The following is a 26066-nucleotide window of genomic DNA, read 5'->3' on the forward strand; positions in this document are numbered from 1 at the left end:
TCCACCGAATGACACAAATTTGCACCAGAATATCATACAGTTTGATTAAATGCACAAACTCATGGTGGAATTTCTTAAAACAGGGGGGATTAAAAAGAATATATGAATAATAATTAAATCATTTTAAAAAATCAGTAAAATGAATAAAAAAAATATTTATTGATTTAGACAATGTGCCGTCAAATTCAAAATGAACAGCAGAATGCAGAGCAAAAATGTAAAAAAAAATAGTTAATGATAATAATTAAATAATAATATAATAACAATAATTTATTTACCCAAACTATCTCTCTATATTTACTGTAATAATTAGGTTATTTGCAATAAATGTATGATTACAAATTTGCTCAAATAACAAAATAAATATCCAAGATAGCATATCCAAGAGTTTCCCAAAGAAGAGAGAAAGATGTCGAATTTACATAATGTCTCAGCCATTGTATTAGGAACTGCATCAGTGTTAACTAGTTTTATTGCAATTTAATGCCAGAGTAATAGTGGTATAATAAAATCTTTTAAAATAACATTTATGATGTCAATAACTGTGCAAATTCAGTGAAATGGGATATAATCATGTGATTTATTGAATTTAATTTATTTGTTCAGAACCAAAATGTCTTGCTGTCCATGGTCATCTCAACACAGACTTCTTGACCAATTTTAGGGTCATGCCTCAGTAGTTAAGATTTATGGTATTAGATTATGACTAAAATAAAAACACAAACAAGCACTTAGAGAACATATAGTGAAATAATGGCCTCAGCTTTGAGTTTAAAATAGATTTAACAGTGCAAAATGCTCAGGGCAGAATTCTATTGATGACATTTTAAAGCAGCAACACATAAACCATCTCTGCCTTGTTTTGTTTACTATAAAGCAGTACAAGACAGTCCATCTACACTTCTTGGGTGTCTGAGAGCGACTTTAACAATGTTATTTACCAAATACTTATACGCATATATGCCATTGTTCTCATTGCATTGTCTTGCACTGTCTTGTTTGATTGCATTTTATGTATTTATAGTGGTGTTTTTCTGCTATTCACGCTTGATACAGCTGCTATTTCGTGCCTGAATGTCCCTCCAGGGATCAATAAAGTATGTTTATCTGGAGTAACAACAAGCGAAGGAAAGAAACAATAAAACACTTTTATCTGTTTAAGTATGCCCGCTTTTGGATTACATCGCCAACGTTGTTCATATTCATGAATAAATCGGAGCATATCCATCTTCTTATAAACCCTCCAACATAAACTGGAACTTTGGTCTTATATATTTCAGCAGTAATTCAAAGTTATGCTTTCTGAAAGAACGAGTGGGTTCTGTCCTTGTACAAGGGCATGATGATTTTCAGAATCTAAAGCTTACTGTCGATAAAGCATTGGACATTACCGAATAAGAGATATTAGAAGGTGGTCATCAAAGAAGAAATCTGACCGTGTAGTCATGCAGTTACAAGCACACATATATTAAGACATATACATGTGGTTACAAGCATCTACCAGCAGGCTCAAACTATTCCTTTATTTATGCACGTGGCCGCTGTTGCTATGGTCACGGGGTTACGCTTCCGTAAACAAACCTGCCTCACTTCTCTTCGGTAAAACTTCTCGGTTGCCGTGCTTTGTTTGCTTGTTTTTAAGCATGAATTTGCCAGATAACGACGACCTCGAAAGGTTTTTGAGGGATGTTGACCGTACGAGTAAGTGCTGTTTGTTTACTAACGATATTCCCGCTGCGACGCTGGTTATTCTCACGTGGCGCACCTGTTTATTCAGTCATAATATAACTGTAATTTCGGTTTGAAAAATATGAATACGTTGCTTTCTATTTGCAGATGAGTTGGTAAAAGAGTTAAATTCCAACGATATGTCGTGTCAAGAGAAAGCAATCGCTATGGCAGATCAATTCATCTCAACCCTGGAGCAGAAGGAACCATGTAAAACCAAAATCAATAAGACTGTTATAAACAAAAATCCTTCACCTGAAAATAGGCCACTGGTACAGTACAGTCTGTAGAAATAAAACTAACTTTTATAGCAGTTTATTTGAATGTATATGATTTTCATTAACAAAATAAGTGACTGTTACATGCTTTATGATATCTAATACCTAATCATTCAAAAGCAAATAACAGATGTTTTCTTCTTTTCAAAACATCCAGTATGAATCAAGTCTAAACCCAGGTAGGTTTTGTGTATTGGAGTCTCTTATCTGTTCTTGGTTCGGAAGTTGACAAGTCTTCTCTGTCTCTGTTGAATAATTTGGTTTCGAGTATAAAACTTGAATGTCTGCCCTTGAAGTCTTGTAAATGATTCATAAGTCAATACAAACTAGCTCACCTTCATCTTCACTTCTTGTCTTTTTATTATACATCTTGCAACGGTTTGTTGTACCCTTCGATTGGTCAGAAAATTTCTTGAGGATTTTAGAAAAAGATGCAGAGGAGAGAGGACAGAGAAGGAAGGTGAAGGAAGAAAAAGCCAATGGTGCGTAATCTGAAGCCAGTGAGCGAAATGGGCAGTTTGTGTTTTGCAGTTTTCAACATCGAGATTTGCTTTGTCCTCATTTGACCCGCAGCGTTAAGGCAGCAGGGGAATGAGGCTTTCACTCAAGGTGACTACGAAGCGGCTGCCAGGTTTTATACTGAAGGCTTGGACCAGCTGCGTGACATGCAGGCTCTCTACACAAACAGAGCACAGGTACTTCAACTTTTCAGAATGAGTTCTTCTACAATAATCTGATAAGTCGGTATCATAACTGCTATTCCTGTGAGGCTTCCCCTCTTGTGATTTTATTGTCTCTTACGTTCATGTATTATGTAGGCCTTTATCAAGTTGGGGAGATATAAGGAGGCCATAAGTGACTGTGAGTGGGCTCTGAGGGTGAGTAAAACACTGGGAAAGAGGTCAGAGAAGTGCCCTCTCATTTTTCAGTGTCAGCCGAAGCAGAGAGTTTCTCATCCTACCTTGTCTGGTGAGAACAGCAGGCTACATAGTGCAGTGTCTATTGAACTGGATAGTTGCGCAGCATTAGAAAATTGGGTTGAAGTTTTTTCAGAGCTGTGCCAAATATATTTTGCTTTTGGAAAACTTTTAAAAAGTTAAATAGAAGTTATTTTATATATATATATATATATATATATATATATATATATATATATATATATATATATATATATATATATATATAAATACATCCCTATGGTCTAAAGGAAAATCCAACCTATTGTCTATTGGGTCAGTGACAAATAATAATATCTAAGATAAAAAAAGGAAACACATAAGTTTTATACCATTTAATTTAATATAGATTTTTTTAATTTGATGACGCATGAATGACATTTTGATCATCTTATTAAGTATAATTAAAATAAATTAATAAATAAAAAGTCTCAATAATATTTTGAGACTTATTGACCTCGACACGGTCATAATAGTCTGGGGTTCTTTCTAGGAACGTATGTTTTATATTTTTCCTGTGTTTTTCTGTTTGTTGGTCACACCATATGACTGTGATTTGGCAGACCAAAGTTATTCAAATGTGTAATTTATATTTGTTTTATTAATAAATAATTTTTCCAAACTACCTAATAGATTTTCTTTTATGTATTATATCCTTTTAAATACAGTAGGATGATTATCCCCTAAAACATATCAAAATGAGCTTTTGAGATATTAAAAGTTTAATTATGTAAAAATTCTAATGAATTGGGTAAAGTAATAATTTGCACAATAATTGGAAAAATAAATCACTTTACTGATTGTAGGTACAGCCCAATCAGAACCCCCCTCCTCCATTCCTGTTTTTTATCACTCTCATTGAAACATTGAAAAATAAACATTAATATGCCTAATATGTGGCTAATAACAATTGATTATAGGGGAGAGGTCAAGCAAGCAGTGCACAAACTTTGTGCAAGACAGTATACTTCAATTCACTATAGAGAATTTGAAAGTAAAACACTGACAGCTAAAGCTGCATTATCAGTGCATATTCTCTCCGAGACAACGAAAGACAAATCTACTTTAACATATTCTGATACCCTTCATATTTCTTTCATGGCTCGTATAAGGGAAAAACATGAGAAGAAACGTATTTTGCTTTAAACAGATTTTTTTTTTGTTTTGAAAATCTGTGTCTGAAATAAAGCTGCTCTGAATTGTCATTGATGACTGCCTTGTTAATCATTTTAATTATAGGCCTGTAATTCAGTGTATATATAAATACACCTTTTTCAAAAAAATACCAATACTAATTACAGTGGCATATGAGAAGTTTAGAAAAAAGTACCACAGAAAAAAATTAAATATGCCTTTTTTTAAACTGCTGTAGGTTATATAAAAAATTGATAGCTGAAGTTTAAGAATTCATTACTTTCTCTTAAAGTTTAATTAGTTTTTTTAGCACTCCAACAAACAAATTCTCTAGCAGCCACTGGCTATTATGTTTATTATATACTTTTTAGGTGGCTAATGAATATATAAAACTTTCATTCACAGTGCAATGAGAAGTGTATTAAAGCGTATGTACACATGGGAAAATCACACCTAGCACTCAAGGATTTCAAACAGGTAAGTGTAGTCCAATAGAAGTTCTTCAGTCCTTTCAAGTCTAAATCTGGATTACACTTACAGTCCTTAACTTATCTAACCTCTCTCCTTTCATCCTGCTGCCTTTGCTTTACTTTCAGTCCAGGATTTGCTATCGAAAAATTTTGGAGATGGAGCCCCAGCGTGAAACCATGGTTAAAGGTATGATACAAAAATCTGACTCGAGGGAAATCAAGGTCAATATATTTTAGATCCATGCTTTAGCACCTGAGTAGGATTGGCATAGTTTTTATTTTAGCATCCACTCTGTCTGGATATGTTCCTTTTAGTCAAGCATCTCCCAGAATAAACTGAATTCATGTTGCCTCTTTCTTGTCATATGCTTACACCGGCAGATTTAAAACATTAATTGCTCACTTAAATTGATTTAGAACTTTTCCAGTGGAATAACAGCCACATGGATTCCCGTTCTATGCATTTTAATAGAATATTTCCACATGAATTTGCAAAAAAGAAACATGTTGATGAAGCAGTCGCATTAATTTGCATTACAATAGCTTATCTGAGACAAGTGGATTTGGAGGAGGAGGCATTTCTCCAGGAAAGGACTGCTTGGGAAGAGCTACAGAAGGGAACAGAGCAGGCCTTGGCAGTAGCAGAGCTGCTGAAGAAGCTCGACAGACCCAATGAGATCAGTCTTTACTACTCTGGTGGGTTGGAGCTGCTCTCACAGGCTATTAAAGACTGTAAGTTCACATCATTTATTCACAGTCCTTTGTTTTTTGTAATCGGATGTTGTTGTTTTTTATCATTTATTCCAATTATTGTCACTTAACTCCAGCAGTTTTCGTAGGATGAGCAAATGTTTACACCAGTGTTGAACCTCAGATTTGTGTGAAATATGCCTTCGGTTTACCCAGTGTTGTTCCAGCAACCAGGGCGATATTTCTTGCACTCAGGATCGATAAGGAGAGGAGAGGAAAGGAGAGGAGTGAGGAATTTTGTGCGGAGAGCTCATTGATTCTGCTCTGCGGTTCATTTGCAGTTCATGATGAGGAAACTAATCCTCATGATCAGCCACAGAGGACAGACACAGTCCTATCACAAGCACAAGCTCAAGGCTTTTAGACTTTTAGCAAATGCTTGCATTACCTTTCAGTTTGGGTTTGCTTAATTCTGATTCTTTGTCAGATCAGCACAACAAATCCTTTTGACTGTTTAGATTGTGACAGAATTTACTAGATACAAGGGAGAACCAGGGATTGCTGTCACACTTCACGAAAGGAGCAAAGTGAATATTTTTCAGAATTCACCTTACCCTAGTGAATGTTTTTTAGGGAGAGGTTTTGTTTGAAACTCAATTTTGGTATAAACACAGACCTTAAAGTGCTTCCTGCAGCAAAATTGTAAATGTATATTTATTATGAAATAAAACGTAAAAGGTCACACTAAATATCAGTCTGTTGTTTAGTAATAAATTGTAGGCATTTACAAAATGAAATCATCTATTGTAAGATTTAAAATTTTTGTCAATGTCATTTTTGATCAATTTAATGCATACTTGTTCTGCCTCAGAAAGTTTGACCAGTAATGTATATACATATATTGTGTTCATTTGTTTACACAAAAGATATATTAAAAGTTATTTTTATATCTTACTTATATCTTATACTTACTTATCTAACTATAAACCAAACTATTTATAGACAAAGCACATTAATGAAATATGACCTTAAACATAGCTGCTGAGATATTGTTTTCTGTGTGACAACTCACCCCAATCTCTTTTACATGTTTGTGTTTGTACTGTACTTCAAATTGATATACTAGTACAAGTATACATGTACAAGTACCAAGTATCCTAAATCAAACTTTTACCATTGAATTTTGACTTCCTACTTTATATACAAAAATCCTTTCAGGCAGATGTCCTCTGTTAAAAAGTTTTAGAAGTATTCTAGAAAGGTAATATATGGGCCTGCACATTGTGTAGCATAATCTTGAAAGCCCTCCCAAATAGAAAGTTTATTTGCCAGTGTTTTGTGCAGGTAAGATACCTGAATAGCTCTTTGTAAACTAATTTCTAGTATTTCCACAGAATGAACACTGCCTTTGTGTAGATAAGGCAGCGCTCTCTTATTCTTGATGAGCTTTTGTTTATTCTCCTTGCACTCTCCTTTGCCCTTGAACGGAGCGTATTGTGTGTCTGAGTCTGGCTTACTGTGATTTAGTGTTGATATATGGCTCTCACTAAACACCTACTAACACTGACCTTATCTGGTGTCCCTCACAGGTACTGGGCAGACATTATTCAGATTAAACAATGGCTTCAGTATCATTAATGGCGGTAACACTGTAAGAAGGTAAGGTTGCTAAAGAAGTGAACCTGACAGTTTGTGGTCAGAATGTACTTTGCACATTTAAAAATGGCTAAGGTTGGGTAAAGGTCTCTAGAAGTTAGGTTTAATTTTTAATTGTGTGAGAAGATCATACTTTAGTATCATCGTATGATTGATTGCATCTTTTTTGTACTTCAGCGTAAACATATTTAATTACATGTTTTTGTTTTTTTCCTGAATGTTTTTTTCTTTGTTTTCATTTAGACTTTTAGGTTTGGTAGCACTTTAAGATATCCTTGTTACAAGTTACATTACTTTTATATTTTTTTGTAAGCAATAAGGTACGAGAGCAACAGACGTATTCATGGCCAAAGGGGTTGTTCATCCGTGATTTATTTTTAATACAGCACAGCCTCTCATACCTTAAGTACTTAATTAGTATTACTCAGTGCTTAAATGCATAATTACATTGTAACAAGGACATCGTAAAATAAACTCTAAACTTTTCTTTTAGCTTTATTTAAATTAACAAATACTATTTGAAATAGTTATGTTTAACAATAACAACACTGACTGGACTATTTCTCCAAGGGGTACAGTTTTTTAAGAATACACCTGTTGCTCTTTTTTTTTTAGGTTTAATGAGGAATGGTGCTTTCAAGCTATAAAAAATTATTCAAAAGCAAATGATTCAATCATTCTGTATTTTTGTTTGGAATATCTATTACTTTAACATTTACAGTATTTGCAGTATCTCAGTTTTTCCTCTTTTGTATTTAGCTGTCTCTTACAGAATTCAAAAGATCCATATGCAGTTGATCTATGTTTGTCCGTCGTCAAATTATGGAGGACAGTTTGCAGTGGAAACGGTAAGATGAAATGCAGCATGTGAACATATAAATCTTATTCAGGGACCTTGAAAATGAAAGAAGCAATTGCTGTGGAAAAAATATCAGTCCCATTTGCACATTTCTTTTTTATCCTTTCGAACTGTCTGTGTTAGGAAAACTTTAAATGTATTGACGCCATTTCATCTGATTCTGCTTTTCTGCGCTTCTTTCAAAAGTAATGAGCATTCGTGAAATTGTCTAAATCCAAGTCAATATCAATTTATCCTGTTCTTGCCTGCTAGCAGTGAAATTGTTATTGCCTCCCACATTAATAGTCTCTTTAGTAAGTAGTTTGTGCCCTTCAGTTATAATCTCATTAACCGGTCAACTAAGTCTCCATTCGTCGTTATTAAACTTTCTCTATAATTATTGTGTTCCACCCAGAGCAGAACCAGCAGCTGTTGATGGAGTGTCCCATTATTAGACAACACATGGTCCAGCTTTTGGCATCACCGGTACGTGAAATACAGAGGGAAAGCCTGGAATTGCTCAGCATGTACTCACAAACTCAATATGGAAGAGACATACTTATTGGCAACCTGAATTCCAACCAGTATGTATTTTTGGTGTCATATCGCATGCATTGCAGTGTACTTAAAAAAATTATTTATTAATTAATACATTTACAAATTAATGATCTACAACATAATATTTGAGGAGCCATTTAGACATGACTAACTTTGTTAAAGAAAATGGATTAAACGGAATATAGATATATAGACTTGTTACATTTTTAAACAGCATGCTCAATTTTTTATGTGAGTATGTTAAATAAATAATTATTTATATTGTTTTTATATTATTTATTTAAATCCACTTTGATGTCAAATTCTTCTCAATTTCCTATAAAGCAGTGCTGATTTAAGTGTGGTGTTCCTATGATATCTGTGATTCATCTCATTAGCTAGCATGCAGACGGCCTCCTACAGTTATAGCATGTTTTATTAAAGTCCTTTTAATGAGCCCATAATGAATGCGATCTGTCCCCTTTAGAATGGCAGAGAACCTGATGAACTGTGTTTGCCGGGACACAAACTCTGCATTGGCGCTTACACTTCTGGAGAACTTGTCTTTTGAAAATAAGTATGCACAATCAATATATTTGCCCTTACCATATACAATGCCCTGTTTTCATGCGAAGTTGACGAATACCTGAAACAGAGACAGTGAAACCACCCCTTTTTATGAAATCTTGGGCACGACCCACCCGAGAGTCCATTAGATTCCCATTCATCATAGTCGCACGTATTAAATCAAGACACATTCAAATTCATTCAGCTCAACAGCCCAGGTCCCTTGAGAACCCAGAGTGAACACATTTAAGACGAAACAATCCATCACATTCACAATTCCCTCTATTTATCTCTGGGAAGGAGATCAGCCTCTCGTCGTTTCTAGTCATTCACCACCTTACAGATAGAATAAGGTGCTCTCGGTGACCAGGAGACAGAATTAAATGGCCACTTCATGCACAGAGGGAAATGAGAGTGGCGTAACTGTTTGATAGATAGTCAATGAAAAGTGTTCCGTAAATTCAAGTTGCTCTCTTGTTTCTAGATAAGGATGATTAGGCATATTTGTCTTGTTTTGTGTTTTACGCTGGTCGGCAGCACCAGAGATTTGAAACCATCATTCTGCTTGGATCGGAGCCCACCACATTATGACCCCTTTTTATCTTTTGTTCCTACTGGCGTTAATGCTTGAGGGTTTAAGTCTGTTGAGCTTTTTTAGTTAGTAATTAGTTTCTTTATTTAATCATTTGTTATTTTTGTTTGTCTTTTTCAGATTTAAGATTCAGTCAAGGGAGAACTTTACAGCAGTGTTTGCCCTTCCTCTTGAACATCTGCTGGTGATTTATTATGAAACAATCATTAATAGTCATCCTCTTAATATGTATAATAAGCTAAATTATAATAACGCATAATATTCTCATTACTAACACTTTGTTGTCTCAGTCTGATTTATCAGATTGTACCTGGCCACCATTATCAATCACAACTAGATAATATAGGACAATAAATAATTGTGTATTCTCACAGTCTATTTAATTTAGATTTTATTATTTTACTATACTGCATGATACAATAATGTAGAGTTAGTCCTCTGGCAGAAAGTTAGTCTTCAGGATTACAGTCCATATACACATTTAGATCAAATGATTAGTAAATGTACTTTACTCTTACTAATACTAATATAATGAGAGCTGTGAGTTGTGAGATCATGATACTTTTTTGAGATTCTTTGATCAAAAACATATATTTAAATATTTATTTATTTACATTTTGTAACATTATGAAAGTCTTTATTTAAAGCATCTTGTTTGACTAAAATTATATTATATCTTTCAAAAACAAACCAAAATATCATATTGACCCAGACTTTTGGTAGTGTGTTGGTAGAATGGTAGTGTACTATATATCATAGAAATATGTCAGCTAATGTTGTTTTTCATATGTACTGGTAGTCAAATAATATCATGACAGCTGACCACGAGACACTGGCTTCTGTGATTTCTGTGATCGGGACCATGGCTGTAGATGAGGTCATCAGGAAAAAGCTAGCAGGACGCAATGAATTTTGGAGATGTTCTCTCCATGCAATGGTAAGCTTGGAGATGATAACCCTTCACATCACAACCAAGCTCCCAAATACTCTGTCCTTGAGCATTGCTGAATTATGTATGATGTCTTGCACTGTGAATTTTGATTCGGAGGGTTTGTTTCTAAGCTCCTTGTGCTATCTTGTTGCATGAGCTGTGAAACAGCCATTTCCCACAGACGCTAAAACTGCAAAAGGACATGAATTTAATTTCCGGCACTGTCAAGATAAAGCTCTGTTTTGGTTGCAGGAGCGGTGCGTCGGCTGCGAATGTAGAAGTGTCCTCTATCCCCTCCTGGGTTTGATGATCAACTTAGCCTCAAATCCCTCTCAAGTTATCCAGGTAAAGCAGGAAGTTTAATACAACGGGCTGTGGGCCAGCCCTCATAGGAAACATCAAGCACTTAGCCAAAGGGGCCTTGGACGGGCAGAGTGTTCAGTTAGCGCTTTTCCTCTCCATATGTTGCAATCATGTCTGAAACACCAAAGGAAAATTGGAGGGAATGTTTTTTTGGCTCTCTTTTAACATACAGGAGCACGCTGTTCTGGCCAGCAGCAGGTGCTTGGACCTGCTGAGCGATTCCTCTGGAGGCGTCATCACAGTGAGTTAAATTCGTTTTAGCAAGGCCAAGGCAAGCTTTAACCCAACCCCTGATGACTGGAGCCGCCAGAACGTTTGAACTGTAGATTTCTGCACATTAATTATTAAAATGTTCATCCTGCAGGATGTGGCTTGTTGTGGAGCCCGGCATATTAGCATCTCTAGAGCATCTCTACAAAACATTAACACATATGGCTTCTACGGGATCAAAAATGGAAGTTAGAGTTTAAATATATGGATGTCCTTAGATGGCTAACATCCCCAAGAGAAGGATTTTGCATGCACGGAAGAATTTACATAATGATTACCGTGGAAGCCGCAGGCCCTAGCTTGGGGACTATTTTCTCTGACTATGTAAATCAGGTTCCAGGTTGTTTGCTTGGGTTTTGCTGCCTTGGCGCTTCATGTCTTTTCAGTCAGGCTGTTTCTCAGAGTACAATTAAGGTGAAGGAACTTTGTCTTGGTCTTCCTTTATATATAATGGAACTGACTATTTTCCCCTTGTGGTGGACTTTTAGTGCTGTGATAAAGCTTGAACTACAATTTTGACAAGCTGCCACAAAATACTTTGGAGTTACAACCTAATCCTTTTGAAATGTACTATCTATCCTGTTGTGGTATCAAACACGTTATCTTGTTTTGTTTGGGCTTCAGAGAGCTGCAGGTTTGCTGAGCGTTCTGCTTCCGATGTCTTCTGATGCCACTCAAGAAGTTGTGCAGAATGGAATAGTGAAGAAGCTGCTGAAGGTTCTGAAGGTAGAGCTTATTTCAGATGTTAGAATTCAGTATAGTAACTATACCTGTAAGGATAGAAAGTCTAATTAAATTAAATTAAATATTCTAATGATTGTGGAATTTATGCCCTTTGCACCACAGTAAAGACCATCTTAGCCATGGGAAGTTTTTCTGCGTGAGAAAGTTTAAATCAGCAGAACCCCCAATTAATTTAAATGGCTTTTAATGCCATCCTTTTAAGCCATATGTGTTTATTTTGCTAGCATTATTTATTTCTTTTCCTTGGAACTGAAAGCAAAACTAGCTTTTATTTATTTGTCTGTTTTTCATTAATTACCTGGTTTTATGCTTTGCTGGAATTAAAAATCATGTAAATAATTATTAATATAAATGTTCTCCCTGACATATTTATATATTTCATCCTTTGTTGGCATTTTATTTTATTTTATTTTATTTTACTTTTAATAATTATTTACATAATTATTTTAACAGAAATAACAATAATTAATTAATCAATCAATTACTTTTATTTAGCGCTTTTAGCAATACAGATTGTGTCAAATCACTGAACAGTATCAAATAGGAGAACAGAGTGATAGTAATATATAATGACAAAATGAAACATTTTTTAATAAATAACCTGGGTCACCCTTTGTTGGCATTGTTTGTTTTTTTATTTACTATATTATTTTTAATTATCTGTCTGCCTGTTTGTTTGTTTTTCCAACAAAATAGAACAAAACATAATGGTTTAAATGCTTTAACCCTGTAAAGCCTGGCATGTGAAATATTTAGAAATATTTTGCATTGAAACAATTTTTAACAAACACAAATTAAAATTAAAAAAAGTCTATGAAATTAGATTAAATCCCCACAATAGCCTGATCATGTCAAAGTAAACCTGTATCAGATATAATGCATACAACATTGTAGCAATACCAATTTTATTATTCATATATCTATTTCTAAACATTGTTAAAAATTTCAGGCTTTATAGGGCGAAGAGCTTAACTTTGGGGTCTGCCACAATCATAATTTCTCGTATTTTTTTCACCAGATGTGTTGATTTTTTTTCAGCAGAATATTGTGGTTGCAGTTGTAGAGATTTAACTGAAATGTGCTTGTGTGTCTGTCATTCCATCCTGTCAGGTAGGAGGAGAGATGAGCTCCAGATACTCCATTAAAGCCCTGACAGTCTGTACCGGCTCAATCCCACAGGCCTGTGAGGAGCTGGTTAAGCTTGACAAACGTGAGTTCTGAGGGTCAGGGAGGCAGAGGATTGGATTCAATAACGTGTCTCAAGTTCTGTGGCTTTACAGTGACTTCGTGTATGTGTGTGTGCGCTACCCACATTTATTCATTCAGGGCTGGGCACTTTGAGAAAACTCCTGGGTGGTATTGATGAGCTGGTGGTGGGGAACGCAGCTTTGTGTATGGGCCATTGCTTAGAAGTGGATGGAGCTACCAGCGGCCTCCTAGGCACAGACTGTGTGCAGTTGCTGTTACACCACGCTGCTGGAGACGCCAAAAGAGCAGCCGTTCGACAGAATGCAGCCATTACTCTTGGGAAGCTGTGCAAAATAGAACCCAGGTATAATTAAGTCTGACTTGCCTCTTGCAGTCACCTGTATTATATTGATTAATATTCAAGCTTATACAGCAGCGATACTCTAGGAAACATGAAGGTGAAAAGTTAATGCCGCCTTTTAATTAACCTTAACAAGATGATGAACTTTGCAATTCGCATAATGAATTAAAAACACCTCAGACCTCCACTTTTTGATTTGATTAAGATATGAGCGCATTTGTTTGTTGCATTGGAAATTCGTTTATATTCTCGTCTCATTTTAGAGTTGTTACTAAGAACTTTTACAGATGTGAGAGCATCTTTAAATATTTACCAATTTAGCCTTTATACTTTCATTGATCTAGAGAACTATTGAGTTTTTTCCCTTCATCTTTAATGTATGAAGTGTCCACAAGCTCAGGCCTGTGAAAAAGAAGCAGCTTTGTTAGTTAAGTGTTCTTGAGACATCTTATCTTCCCAGTCAGCATGAAACAAGGACAGTCCAAGAAAGAGGAGTCAAAATCTTACAGCATTTTGATGAGCTTTCAACTTTTTAGAGGTAACGCTGAGTCTTTACAGTCAGATTTCAAACCTCTGAGATCAGAGTGCAGTCTAACAAAGACATTTTAGACAGAAAACAGTGGAAGGTATAGACACTGACAAAAATATTACACATAGCACATGAACCTACTTTGTATGCAGATCAAACTGGCTGACGTTTTCACGCTTGTTTGCATTTTATATTCTTAGCTCTGGTTTTATATTTAACTCACTGAGTTCATTGTGTGCTCAAAATGAGAACCTAATTCTGTTTGATATATCTGTTTTGATTTTTTTTCAGGCACATGGAGAAACTCAGGGAGCTCAATGGTTTAGAAATCCTTCACTCCTGTGTGAGATTGATCACGTGAGCCACTACCACTCATTTGGTTCCTCAATAAATGACCCCATAACTCAGGACACACACACACACACACAAATAGAGATGAATGCTGTCCTTTGCTTCACAGCTTAAGATGCTCATCTTAAGTGAGGCCACAAATTACTGTCATGCCTTAAGGCATATCTTGATTATGCAGCTGTTTCCTGTGCTCGTTTTAATTAGAGAGAACTCACATTGACATGTGACTCTGTTATCTGCTGTTGTGGAGAACATGTTGCCCTGGGACGATATTCGAAACGTTTCAATTTCCTTTCATCCCAAATGACTCGCTTGGGGAGTGTGTTGCCTTGATTACATTTTATTCTGTTTGTTGATAAATGGATTAATATTAGCTTTCATGTGTTTAATAAAAAAGATTTATAAAACTGCATTTGAAGATAAATTTGCTTAAAACCTGCTCATCTTTGCAGACTTCAGAAATCTTTGCAAAGAAAGCATTTGATGATGTAATAAGAAAAAGCAATATTGTTACAGTTCAAAAGGGTTTAGCAGATATGAGTACAGTGTAATCCAGGGTTTAGGACAGGATTTCACAAAAAGACAACTCAAAGACAAATCAACACTTCAGCTTTGTCAGAGCATTTATAAAGGGATAGGAAAGACATGAGGGTGAGTAAATTATGGGAAAAGTCAGTAAACTATTGGCTAATCTATTCCTTTAATTAAGTCATCAGAGTTTTGGGTGATTAGCCAACATTGACTTTCATTCAAAAGTTGAAAAAATCTTTTTGTAAGCATATCGCTAATGCAAACCCCCCCCTAACATTGAAGATAAACCTCTCTCATTCTATTTGTAACCTTTTTTTCATACACCATGACAGACTTTTCACAAATCTTCTCACAAAAGTATGTGTTAATTGGTTGAAAGACCTAAATTCCTTGCGATTTCGCATTGAAAAATGTGATTTCTGATTTGTCTATCATGAAATTTGAGCCATGATGCATCTTTGCTGGCAAAGACTGAGATGCAGTTTGTCCTGTTTTCTATTTCTATCACTTTAATTACGCCTCTGTCCCAACTTTTGTGGATTGTGTCAAACCATCAAAATTAAAAGTTTTTTATATATACAAAATTCATTTAGGTTGGTATGTTTTGCTGTTTACAGCGCCAAGTGACAGGAGTGACTTCTCAAGACACCTATTTCACTATTTCAGTGATATCTGTAGTAGTGCGGAAGATGTAAAGAATCGCTTATAGTGCCTTTAATATAATTTTTCTACAATTTGCATTTATTTTATTATCCAAAGCAACTTTACTGAGTAAGGCAACAAGATAATTCTTTATAAGGAGCAATTGCACAAGAAATGCTAACAATACCAAACTTCAGACATTGTCTAGAGTAGTACTTTGTAGAAGAGGTAGGGTTTTAAGAAATACTGAAACCATATAAGACTTTTTTTAAAGAGTCAGCAGGATACAGTCAAGTGCACACAGAAGAGATTAGTTTTTAGCCATACTATAAACTACATTCATATATTCTTAAATTAAAGACAGAACTAGGCTCCCAGAGATATTTGTCTTTGAACTTTCCAGCAAGTGTACAGTGGTGTCGATAAATAACATTTCTACCTAACTGTAGTTCTTGGCATACATATACGTTATTGACCATGAGTAGATTAGACTAAGCTTTAATCTTTCTGGTGAAGGAAATGTGTAAACTCCGCTGAAGATAAATTGACATGAGAACTAGAAGCTATCTACACTGTATTTAAGTCTTATCTGAATCTGTTTAATAATGGATGACTCGTATACTACCTTATCATAGCAGCTCACACAAGCCGAGGCATGCATGAAAAATTATACGCAGTCAAACACGATGAGGGTGATGAGGGATTCTACTGACGCAGAAATCCGTTTTATTTTTCCCTGCTTGCTTTTGTTCACGTGTCAGTAATCTAATCTACTTATAAATGACTAGAGAGCAAGGTAAAGCTCACAGTAGGCTCCTGCAGAGAGTGTCGCTTGAGCTCTGTTGGATAGTATCCTGTGTAGTGCATCTCAACAGAACTCCATTATGGTGTTATGTATGTGTACCTTAAAAGAAACCAAAAGAGAAGATTAGGTATGGGGATTGGTTTCATATTTTTCATTTTCGGACTCGCAGGTACGTACACTAAGTTTTTCCTCAGTAATTACTTTTAGCGCAAATAAGTGATTTTATTGCCAGCAGAATGATTAAAGATAAAATGTATAAACTATAGTTGTAATAATAAAGGTTGCTTGAATTTGGTTTCAATGAATTATACAAGAAATATAATTAAATATGCCAAAAATATAGTATTATTATATCTAACAGCGTTTTATATATATATATATATATATATATATATATATATATAATGCTACATATACGCATTACAGAGTTATCATTCTTAATTATTTGAGACATATAATAATAATAGTAATAATATATTTTTATTCTAATAATAAATTTTATTTGTGAAAAATAGTTAACTGTTGTATAAAAGCATTGTTGATTAGATGCAGGGTAAATGTTTTAAACCAGTTGTTTTTATAGTGGGCCCATTTTGATTTGTGCAATTCTGTATTTTATATATACATTTCATATATATAAATATATAAATACTAGGGCGATACACTTTTTTTTTGCTTACCTCTAAAAACATATTAATACCTTTTTGAAAGGGTGCTTTCCCAGTGACACAGTACAAAGAGTACTGAATTATTTATTAGGGCAAATGTTGCAACTTGCTTATCTGTATTATATTACAGAATAATCCTTATGCATGCAATAATTTTAAGTGCAACCTTATGTATTTTGTATATTCAGTTGTAAAATTTTAATGGCTCTTGGACTGTTTATGTGTATTTTATGAGCCATCTAAGACGAAAATATTGCTACTCTGCTTTTTTCAGTGAGCGCTAAGGAGAAGAACCTGCAAGGCTTTCAGTCCCTACAAACCGAGAGCGTAACCTTCATAACAACTATGCCAGCAGAAGAGCAAAACAGCTCCGGTGACAGCGGTGGAAAAGTTTCCACTGAAAGCCTTGCTCGCCTGACTGTGGCTGTAATCGCTTCTCCAGGGACAGATTTGTTCCATACTCCACATGAGAGGCAGCACTCAAGTACAGTAAATGCAACCACAACCACAGATGAAGGCGCAATTACCTCAGATGGGCAGAGCTTTGTCTTAGCTTATGATAAAGGTTCACGTTCCATGGACGAGGATGGAACAGTAGCGAAGACGTTTCAGTCTGACGGAGACCTCTCATTGATCTCCAATGATGAGGAGAGGCTTCATCCCTCAGCTGAGACTGAATTTAAGTCAATGATGAATGACACCATGACGCCTGCTGCTCATCTGTCCAGAGGCAGGGAAAAGATCTCTGCTTTTTTTCATGCTTCGCTGGAAAGCAAGAATCAAAGAGTCTTGGAGTCTATTACTCCTTCGCCTGCAAATGGCATTCCCATGGTATCAGCCTCTGATCCAGCAGTAATTGATAACCTTGGGGAGTCAAACAAGAGCATGGAAAGTTGGGATGAAAACAAGACTGAAAATTGGACTCCGGAGTCGTTTGGAACTGATGGCCCTCTGAATCGCACTGAAGAGGTTTCTTTGAATAAGAGCCATTCAACCATTATGCATTTTTCAGTTTTGCAGCAGGGTGCAGGGCTTTTAACCACTGAACTTGGTCAAAATCCAAGAAATGGATCTGAGCATGAGCCAAAAGAACAGAAGATTCTGCTTTCACCAAGTTCAGTGATCCTTGATACTCCATTGCAAGTGAAGTCACCCAGCCAAGTAATAGTTAATAAAATGGCAGAAAGCAGCAAAAATCCCAGCACCAATGGACCAAAACCCTTCGGGGTGTCACTAAAGCACCCAGACTCAATGTTTTCATTCTCCGCTTCAAAGCTGACCCCTGCAAAGAATCTAGAAGCAACCACGCTGAATTATTTTTCAAACATGGTAACAGCTGCTGGCAAAATGCACATGACAAAACAATTTGTGGCCTCGCGGTTGATATCTGACTTCGTGCATAGAATTGTCTCAGCGAGGGACAGACTAGAAAGCAAATCGATTTTTCACACCAAATCAAGTAAAGAGCGTCAAATTAAACCAGCGCTCCAAACCCCAACAACAAGTTTCCTTCATCGCCTGAATAAAAGTGACCTTTCTTTGGCCGCTCGAAACTTTTCATCTATACTCAAAACGTCCCATGTTTGCACCAAAGGAGCTAGAACATCTAATATCTCTGTGATGGAGAACAGTAACAGAATGGATAATTTTCCAGTTTGGAGTGAATTGATGGCCTTTAGTACTGCCTCATTAACCAGCGCTGAGGAAGCAACTACAACGAGGCATAAGACAATGTTCATGAAACAGACTCAAAGTTCACTTGCTGCTCCCCGAACCTTTTCACCTCAAGCTTCAAAACAGCTCGATCAGTTTGACAAATTATCTACAGCTGCGACTCTTCCACCTCTGACAAAGCTTAAGAATGTGTTTCATGGCTTCAGAGCCAACGATCATCAGCCTCTAAATCATTTTCCCTCAGAGAGATTACAGCCTTTTGTATCAGTTGAAACTGCTGAGTCGATTCCACCTTCACTAACATATGCAACTGTGAAAAGATTCACAAATATGGAAGACTTTATTCAATTTTACTCTACAAATCAAAACCAAAAAGCCCCATCTGACATATCGGAGAGGCAAAATATGATCTCAGACAGATTAACAAGACACAAAATGGTAAACACAACCACAATCAATAAAAACATGTCACATTTCAGTGTTCCCCCAACACATCAAACTCCAAACAGTTACATATCCACAATAAAGGCCTTCATTACATCAGCAATATTTTTAAACCCTCAGGAGTCTTTTGCCAGCATCTCCCTGTTCTCTCATGCAGTTCCACAAAAGAAGTCCTTTCTACCAACAACTTTCGCAAAGTCACAAAATACAGTGACAACAGACTCCAGAGTTTTGTCCATCTCTAAGAAACATAATAGTGAGTATGCCTTTTTAAATCACTCGACGACAGCGGGAAACATTGGTTTGCCAATAGACGACAAGCAATATCTTAAAAACCCAAGAGGGACGTTTATTTTGGGCAGCTACACAGTTAGCAGTATCCCATCAGTCCAGCAGCTCGTTGAAGCTCACACTGGAGAGACATTTCTCACAGAAACACCGCAATCACAATCTGGACTTCAAAACAAGTCATACTTAAAGAAGAGAGATGGTACGGTTAAAGCAACAACTCTGAAACACCATGATCAGAGAAGTCATTCAGTTGCTGGCGTGAATCAAACCTCGTTCACGTCAGTTTCGAGCAGAAGTCCAATTCACAGTACTGTTTCCCCTGTTTCTTTTTCAAATGCTGAGTTTAAACGACATTTAACCTTCTCTGCTTTTCAGTCAGTATCTATTGAGGAAACAATGGCGCAGATACATGGACTTGACAACCACAAAGATCCACTTCACATGTTTGTCAATTTATCAGATGTTAAAGAGCATCCTCAGAACGTGACATCCAGCCCAATTTCTGGCATCAGTAGGCACACAACAGCTGCAGCACGACCAGAAGGGGCCTTAAACACGTCAGCCCTTGAATCATTCACTAGAACAACTTCACCAACTTTCCCTTTGAATCTTATTCATATGCACAATATGTTGCATAAAGAGCATGTGACCTTAGCTGAAAACCAGACTGAATTTTTCTCAACAGTAAATAAGCATTCACAGACGATGCAATCAAACTTTCCTTCTGACGAAAAGTCCAGATCAGACACAACAGAAGATGTACAAAAACACCTTGGGCAGACTTCGCTGTCTGCTGTTACTGGGGAAAAGTTCTCTCCTATTGTCCACACGGATTTGAGTTTCTCAAGTACAGAGACACAATCGCTCCCCAAAGGTTCATTACAGTCCAGGGAAGGGAGTGAAGATATTTCACATGGCACTACTCCATTTGCTGAAAGTGACTCAGGGGTATCTGCAGAGTTCATGTCAGACCTGCCAGTGATAAACAGGAAGAGGAGGATTATATCACCCGATTCTCTCAGTGGGTAATAACACAACTCCTAAATCACTTTTAATGTGGAAAACGAACAGTTTTATTAGCATTTGTGTAGTACTAGACAAATCAGCAGCATAAGATAGATAGATAGGTGTGGGCACTATATATATCGTCTTAGATTTTAGAGACCATATTACCTGTTTTTGCTCTATTTTGACAACAAAAAGATTTCCAAACAGCCACGGAGCTTTTGCATCTCTGAGGAACATAGTGTTTCGTTCCTGAATGAATCAAGCGATTCTGTTCAGTCTTAATGACTTGTTCTGTTTTACCATTTAAAGTTTCTTTTTATTATTTAAACAATTTCAAATAAAAGTATTCAATGTTTATGTTTAATATATCAAAACATTAAATTCATTTGTAACTGCAGGATAAATGTCCTGCACTAAATAATCATTCCACTTCAGATGCAGTTGTGTGACTCAAAATGACTAAAGGAAAAATGACTAAAATGTCTATAAAAGGTAAAAGTCAGTTGAAGGTTTTTGGAAAAGATCAATGTGAACTGACCTCTACACAGAATATGAAGAATATCAAAAACTTCAGGAGTCAGCTGTTTATGGTACTTCTCAAAATATCAGCACAATAATAACACACTCAGCAAAATATTGTCTAATAATAATTATTGATAATATCTTAAATAAAAAAAGTAAATACAAAAAAATATATATATAATATAATATAGTATCAATGAAAGCTATAATTTTATTTTTTGTAAAAGTGCTCCATGACAAATTTTGATTTGCTCTGAATATATTTAATCTAAATATAAGACATTTTAACCTAAAACTCTTAATTTTTGTCTAGTCTGTAGTTTGTTTAAATGTTTGTCAAATTTTATTTTAATTTAGTGATATCAGTATAGAAGTATGTCTGCTGTGGTTGTGAATGGAATGCTACTTTACGGAATAAACTTTAGCTCCACAAATACAGATGCAATCTATAGAGATGCCAGAATGGTGATAAACTGTAGTCAACATGATTAATTTTCACCAAGCTCAATTGGATTTTGACCATCTGATTGTCTTCTTCCAGGCTGGCGCAAATCTCAGATGATATCTGCGGCACTGGCAACTACACAGCAGAGATGAGTCTGAACTTGGAGAGAGATATCATGCCTGGAGATCTCATCCCTGCCCTCGGAAACCTACGCGTCGTCATCACCCTCAAAACAAATAACAGCCAGGTGAACCTAGAGATAAAATCCTGCTGCCTCTCGCCCACCGTCAGACTTGATGAATTTAACACCACCTGCTGCATTTTTTCCAGGTAATGTGCATCTCTCGGGTTATTTTAGATTAACTGAAATCACATGGTGCCCTTGAACCAGGCCATATTTCACATTATGGTACCAAATCAGCTAGATGGTCAGAGCATGGCTGGATTATACGGATCCCGTCTCCCATATTTTTATATGGAAGTTTAATACATCAGCATTAGTTCCTGTTTGTATGACTCACCTTATCACAGGGGAACAGCATTATAATGATTGGCTAAGAAACATTCTCTCAAACTGTTTAACTTGAGAAAGCTATAAATATCCTGGGCAAAGCATGTCCCTATATCGAGCTGTTAGAGCAGTACAGTAAACTGCTGATGTCTGTGTCCCTGCTGGTGTGTGAAGTATTCACTTTCTCGGCTCTGTTGCCGAAAGCACATTTCCAAAATATCCAGTGACAGCACTATGTGTACTTTAAGTAAATTTATGTACTAAACCTTTTATCAAAATAAACATCTGTGAGGTGATTTTTTTTTAAATAAGTATTTTGGAAGTGCAGTTATATGCTTTTTGTTTAACAAAATACATTTACACTATTCTATGCCATTATAGTGTGCAAGTAGTACCAATATGAATTTTAGATTAGATAGTTTTATGTATTCCTAGTAGCCAAGATTTTGAAAATTCAGGAACACAGTTAAAAGTGATAGAAAATAAGTAAGTTTTGCTTGAAACAAGTAAAATAATCTGCCAATGGGATAAGCAAAATAATCTTGTTTTCTGTTTGAAATAAGATTATTTTGCTTACCCCAGTGGCAGCTTATTTTACTTGTTCTAAGCAAAAACTAAATATCTAATAGTCTAATATAAAAAAAGCTTTTTTGCAGTGTATGTGAAATAATGTTCAAATAGCCCAGAAACTGTACCCATCTCACATTGCATTAAATCAAACCACTGCTCTCGTTGTTATTCTAATTACAAAACCATCAGATATTTGCATATAGCACTCCATCCACAGGATTTAATTGTCACGCTTTTCAGCTCCAGACGTTTCACCTCTGTTTGCATCACCGGCAAGTTCATTATTTTAGTTTTGTTCGCACTATCAGAGCTAATGCGTCTCTTTGATGTGAACTCCCTCAGGCTGCCTTTAGACCCTCATGGCATTAGACTGCTTCCTAGCGTCCTGTCAAAGAGTGCCAGCTTCACCATCAGTCTCTTCCAGATGATCAATTACTCCACCGCTTACCTGCACTGTGACCTGAGCGTGTGTTTGAGGAACCATTCTGAGTGTGAGAGGGTGAGTCTGAACCCGGCCTCACAGATGAAAACCTGGGGATCATTTATCACCGTTGAAGAGGTCTCAATATTTCTGCTGAAAGATTTTCTACTTTTCATTACTCTCCCCGTTTTGATGACAGCGTCTGCAGTTTCTAAATAAATGATCTTCCCCTGCTTGTTACTCTGTCACTGCAAGACAGAAAGTGAAGTCGTCGGCAATTCGTAGGCTAACAGCATAACCTTTTGAGCCTGTAAACAAGTTCAAAGTATGCAGCAATTCAGGGGATTTATTTTGGCCCCGTATAATGGCTTGATTTCAGGATGATGACATTATTGGTTATCCATTTCTCATCTCAGCAGTGTGTTCAGAGTCGAAATGCGCATCTCGGAGAGGAAGCAGGGGCTTTCTTCCGCAGCACGGGAAACCGCATTTCTTTCGGCCCTGTTTTGAAAGAAGCAGGCAATTCATCATTCTCGGAAACGGCAGGTAACTTATTACCAAGTTGTTCTGGTGGGGTAATAAAACAAACGAATGGAAATATTTTTCAGCCGAACTGTCGGTCTGATTTGGTTTGTTAATGTCATACAGATGACACCGAAGCCGTGGTGGTGATTATCAGCTCAGTGGCCGGCTGTTTGCTGGCGTGTTTGGCTCTCTTTCTTGTCTGGATGGCAAACAGACGTTGTCTGCAAAGGTCTGCCTACTGCTGGTCCAGGGCCCTTTGTGAATGCTAACAGAACAGAGCTCACTGCAAACCAGCCAACCGGACTGAAATCTGCATTGAGCATTCAATCATTATCTGACAGTTTTTGAATTGCTCATCATTATGTTTAGTTAGCTGCACTGGGAAGCCGATGAAACTATTAACATTGTTAAAAGAGGCCTCTTGAATACCCGATTATTCTTTCATAGTGCCATGATTTGAATGTTAAATATGTTGAATGTAAATAATGTCAACAGACAGCTGTTTAACAGGAAAATTAATACAACGGCTTGCCCTCATGTTGTTCCAAAACCTTTCTTTCCTCTGCATAAAAGTGTACGATTTATAATGGTTCCGCAAATGTCATTAAAAATAAAAATAATTTTAGGAAAAAAATGTTTTTCATGCACTTGTCAATTTTGGGATTTCTCAAAATATATCTCCAAAAATTCAGACTAGTGGAAAGAAAACCCAAATACACTTTAAGCACTTCTTTTATAGCACTTTATCTATTTGTGTTTATATATTTGAGTCATGATTCATATCTTTAAAGGCTGCTTTCTCAAAGATTTCTCTAAGTTCAAAATTTACAGTTCACTACCAATTACAGCACATTTTTTTGTTTCATTTCTGTCTATATTCTATAGGTTTACAGAGGTTTGTTCATATGTAATTTACCAACAACATTTTATTCTCATAAAAAAAAGAAAAAGAAAAATGTTGTACCTGATGTCATCCTATGTTAAGATTATTGTTTTAAAATGTATGCAATTAGTGCAGATGTAATTCGATAGCATCTCATTTGCATATTTAAACGTAACGTAATACATAAAAGGTTTGTAATTCCTAATGTAATCAATCAACTGGGTAAGTATGGTAATATCTTTGCCTTATTTGTTTTAACCATAAAAACAAAAGACATTTTGAGGAATAATTGTGAAGATTAATGGAGTCCAAAACAAGGTAAAAAAAAACAAATGAACAATAAGACATTTCTCAAAATAACCTCTTTGTTGTTCCACATAAGAACAACAGTAATTCAGTTTTGGAGCAACATGAGGGTTAATAAACAATGATAAAATTTCAGATTTTAGGTTGCTCATCCTAACATTCCCTAGTTTCTTTGCTGCTTTGCTGCTTTACCATTCTTTAGCGTAGGACGTTCTGATGTCAAAGTTATACGTGAATGCTTCCCTTTATGTATCGCTGCCCCAGCGCTCTCAAAGATTAGACATGTTGTTCAGCTACTTACTAGGTTTCACATTATGTGTTTCCCTTTCAAATAAGCGCCGTTGGAGGAAAAAAGAAGCAATTAAGTAGTAACAAGCATACTGCCTTTGAGATGCGTCTCTTTGTAAATCCCACCGCCAGGCTGGGACAACCTAGGGGCACAGCAGATTTACTGGCTTGAAGATCACTTAATAAAAAACATAATAGCTTCTTGTAATTGAAAGTGCAATCAAAATGGGCCCGATGGGAAACAAAGCGAATATGTCACAGAACTGAAAAGAAACAAACTAAGATATAAATCTTTGAAAGTAGAGAAATAGATTCCTAGAAACACTTGTGGTTGCTTGTTGCCTAATTACTCCTTTAGTAATTAAGGTGATTAGCTTATTGATTCCGTTATCGTATGTGTTAAAAGGTCATTTACAACCGTTTCTTTGCGTACTGCACACTTAAAATTACTGCCACATTCACCCCGTCATTATAAAGAAGAACATTATGACACCTTTTGACTGTGAATCTGCTCCTCGCATCAATATATACCCAAGCAGAAAATCAACAGAGCCCGTATTCCTGTTGAAATGCAGAGGCTGGCTCTTTGTGCACTTCTTAAAGGATGAAGTGTCTCTTCGGGTGGCCGACAAAGACTGAATCGTATCGGCTGAATGCCAAGTCTCTCCTTCAAAGTGTTACAAGAGCGCAGAAGAGGCAAGGCATCGTCACCTAAAAGTGCTGCTCACTGCTTGATTGTTAATTACTGTTATTAGTATTATTTCTTTATTCTTTGAAAGCCTGTCATTGAAGGTTACAGTAATTTGCATCACAGTTTGGCTTAGAATAACATTCACTCCACAGGTTTTTTCTAATGTGCCAGGAAATCCAAGAAGTCGCGCTTGAGCGATTAATGAACAATGAAAAAATTTCCACAGAACAACAGTAATTATAATGAAAATGGGACATGCACTTTATGCATCTGTTGAAATGCAAGACAATTAATGCTCAATTAAGTATTTACCATCAAATATCTTTGGACTTTCTGCTAAAATCTATTAAATAAAATAAAACTGCTTCCCTAACAACAAACATGCACACATGTCTTGAGGTAATTGTCACTGTTATGTAAAAACTTGAAGCTGGTATATCCGGTTATCAGGTGTCCCGTACAAATCTCTCAGCCTTACCTGCGTACCTCATTCAGAACTGGCTTTGTTGCATTTCTATTCTAATAATCAGGGCCGTGACTCCTCCCACCAAAACTAGCACAGCGTTTTGTTTTAATATGTGTTTCCTTGACCTGGTTTCTGTGTGCCAAGAAGAAATGTCGAAGGGCAGCGTCTTCATTTCCTGAGACTGGAAAACAA

General features: G+C 36.2%; 2 protein-coding genes across 4 annotated transcripts; both read left to right on the forward strand.

The window, feature by feature from the left end:
* The first annotated feature begins 1560 nt into the window (after positions 1 to 1560).
* On the forward strand, positions 1561 to 14595 carry ttc12 (tetratricopeptide repeat domain 12). The gene is made up of 21 exons (XM_043258366.1): positions 1561 to 1701; positions 1837 to 2000; positions 2164 to 2185; positions 2411 to 2488; positions 2580 to 2701; positions 2825 to 2884; positions 4502 to 4573; positions 4693 to 4753; positions 5110 to 5298; positions 6846 to 6915; positions 7672 to 7760; positions 8166 to 8334; positions 8775 to 8864; positions 9567 to 9630; positions 10246 to 10383; positions 10630 to 10722; positions 10913 to 10981; positions 11635 to 11736; positions 12865 to 12964; positions 13081 to 13306; positions 14124 to 14595. Exons 1-21 carry the CDS (start codon positions 1644 to 1646, stop codon positions 14191 to 14193), a joined length of 2106 nt encoding a protein of 701 aa, XP_043114301.1. The 5' UTR covers positions 1561 to 1643; the 3' UTR covers positions 14194 to 14595.
* Positions 14596 to 16170: 1575 nt separating this feature from the next.
* Positions 16171 to 24384, forward strand: LOC122359478 (uromodulin-like 1). 3 transcript variants are annotated; one of them, XM_043259792.1, is made up of 6 exons: positions 16171 to 16330; positions 17104 to 20263; positions 21310 to 21543; positions 22637 to 22793; positions 23132 to 23261; positions 23364 to 24384. In XM_043259792.1, exons 1-6 carry the CDS (start codon positions 16249 to 16251, stop codon positions 23507 to 23509), a joined length of 3909 nt encoding a protein of 1302 aa, XP_043115727.1. In that variant the 5' UTR covers positions 16171 to 16248; the 3' UTR covers positions 23510 to 24384. The 3 variants fall into 3 exon arrangements, with proteins under 3 accessions (XP_043115727.1, XP_043115728.1, XP_043115729.1); XM_043259794.1 differs by lacking the exon at positions 16171 to 16330 and having other exon boundaries at positions 20145 to 20259; XM_043259793.1 differs by lacking the exons at positions 22637 to 22793; positions 23132 to 23261; positions 23364 to 24384 and having other exon boundaries at positions 17104 to 20259; positions 21310 to 21398.
* The last annotated feature ends 1682 nt before the right edge of the window (positions 24385 to 26066 follow it).

The sequence above is a fragment of the Puntigrus tetrazona genome, chromosome 15 (assembly GCF_018831695.1).
Source record: "Puntigrus tetrazona isolate hp1 chromosome 15, ASM1883169v1, whole genome shotgun sequence".
Taxonomy (NCBI): Eukaryota; Metazoa; Chordata; class Actinopteri; order Cypriniformes; family Cyprinidae; genus Puntigrus; species Puntigrus tetrazona.

What these genes read in the sequence shown, in the direction of transcription:
- ttc12 (XM_043258366.1), top strand. Translation starts at nt 1,644, where the DNA reads ATGAATTTGCCAGATAACGACGACCTCGAAAGGTTTTTGAGGGATGTT. An exon ending in CACTCAAGGATTTCAAACAG is followed by an intron (nt 4,574 to 4,692) that starts GTAAGTGTAGTC and finishes CTTTACTTTCAG; the next exon opens with TCCAGGATTTGCTATCGAAA. An exon ending in CTCACAGGCTATTAAAGACT is followed by an intron (nt 5,299 to 6,845) that starts GTAAGTTCACAT and finishes TGTCCCTCACAG; the next exon opens with GTACTGGGCAGACATTATTC.
- LOC122359478 (XM_043259792.1), top strand. Translation starts at nt 16,249, where the DNA reads ATGTATGTGTACCTTAAAAGAAACCAAAAGAGAAGATTAGGTATGGGG. An exon ending in TTTCATTTTCGGACTCGCAG is followed by an intron (nt 16,331 to 17,103) that starts GTACGTACACTA and finishes TGCTTTTTTCAG; the next exon opens with TGAGCGCTAAGGAGAAGAAC. An exon ending in ACCATTCTGAGTGTGAGAGG is followed by an intron (nt 22,794 to 23,131) that starts GTGAGTCTGAAC and finishes TTCTCATCTCAG; the next exon opens with CAGTGTGTTCAGAGTCGAAA.